The sequence below is a fragment of the Fulmarus glacialis genome, unplaced genomic scaffold (genome assembly GCF_000690835.1).
Source record: "Fulmarus glacialis isolate BGI_N327 unplaced genomic scaffold, ASM69083v1 scaffold26604, whole genome shotgun sequence".
Taxonomy (NCBI): Eukaryota; Metazoa; Chordata; class Aves; order Procellariiformes; family Procellariidae; genus Fulmarus; species Fulmarus glacialis.
The window spans coordinates 1,888-3,308 of NW_009207786.1; the positions used below are offsets into that span (position 1 = coordinate 1,888).

General features: G+C 67.3%; 1 protein-coding gene across 1 annotated transcript in view; it reads right to left on the reverse strand.

The window, feature by feature from the left end:
• Positions 1 to 1,421, reverse strand: part of FES (FES proto-oncogene, tyrosine kinase) — a gene marked incomplete at both ends in the record, with an annotated part of 3,535 nt that overhangs the window by 1,879 nt on the left and 235 nt on the right. Inside the window, 3 exons of the mRNA XM_009576267.1 lie at positions 375 to 428; positions 692 to 814; positions 1,162 to 1,371. Of these exons, the coding sequence (XP_009574562.1) occupies positions 375 to 428; positions 692 to 814; positions 1,162 to 1,371 (387 nt within the window). The remainder of the gene's footprint in view (positions 1 to 374; positions 429 to 691; positions 815 to 1,161; positions 1,372 to 1,421) is intronic.

Sequence of the window (1,421 nt, forward strand, 5' to 3'; positions counted from 1 at the left end):
CCTGTCCTCCTACAGACCCAGTGGGGACAGCCCTGTGCTCCCGCAGACCCCGTGGGGACAGCCCTGTCCTCCCGCAGACCCAGTGGGACAGCCTTGTCCTCCTGCAGCCCCCGTGGGACAACCCTGCCCTCCCGCAGACCCTGTCCAGGCAGGGACCAGGGCACCCTGACTCACCCGGCCGATGCGCTCCCCCAGCAGCACGTCCTCGTGGTTGAGTACCCATTTGTCAGCCCTGTGCTCCCGCAGACCCCGTGGGGACAGCCCTGTCCTCCCGCAGACCCAGTGGGACAGCCTTGTCCTCCTGCAGCCCCCGTGGGACAACCCTGCCCTCCCGCAGACCCTGTCCAGGCAGGGACCAGGGCACCCTGACTCACCCGGCCGATGCGCTCCCCCAGCAGCACGTCCTCGTGGTTGAGTACCCATTTGTCCTGCAGCAAGCAGACACTGAAGGCGATGAGCCGTCCCCCAGCCCGCCCCAGGCCCACATCCCACCCTGCCCCTGCAGCTCCCTCTCACGCAGCCCCGGAGCGGGGGTCCTCAGCCCCCAGACTCCCTGCCCAGGGCTGAGTCACCACATCTGGTTGGAGAAGCATGCTTGGGGCTCTCAGCCCAGCCATGGGCAGGAGAAGGGGCCGGGCAGGGCTGCTCTGTGCGCAGGGGACTCGTCCCCCTCCCCACTGCCTGCCGTCACCTTGGGCACAGCCCTGGCCAGGACGATTCCACTCTTGCGGGTGATGGGCTGCTGGCTCTGCAGGAGGTGCTCGATGAGCAGTGGGATAGTGGGGAAGCCTTCCCCCTCCAGCCGGTACATGTTCTGCGGGGAGGAGAGGCTGAGGCCTGCAAGCACGCATGGGTGTGCTCACGAGGGCTGGAGTGCATGGGTGTGCACGCATGGATGAGTGTGCACGCACACAATGCAGAACATGCACGCACACTGGGCACGGCAAGCACGCATAAGTGGGAGTTCACACGCACAATGCAGAGCTCTCACCCCACGCTCCGCGCTTGGCCTGTGCAAGGACAGGTGCACACAACTCGTACCGTACATACACGTCCCGTGCACTCACACCAGGGCCCCCATGGCTGCAGAGCCAGGAGCCATGCCTGGGGAGGGGCGCCCCGCCTGACCCTGGCTGTCTCTCCCCGCCCGTGGTCACTCACGTCGGCAGCCTGGATGATGAAGTGCCGGGGCTGCCCGTCCCACAGCACGCTGAGCACATACTCCTGCTTGCCCTGGCTCTCCCGCACCAGGAAGTCCCCACTGCAGCTCAGCAGCTCCTGCACCTCTGAGCGCGGAATGGCCCCATGGTACCAGGCCTGCTGGCACAGCGGCTTCTGCACCTCCGGGATCAGGGGCACGGGGGGCGGCAGCTGGATGGAGACAGGGGTGAGCCCAGCTGTGCCCCCGCGGTCGTGCTGGA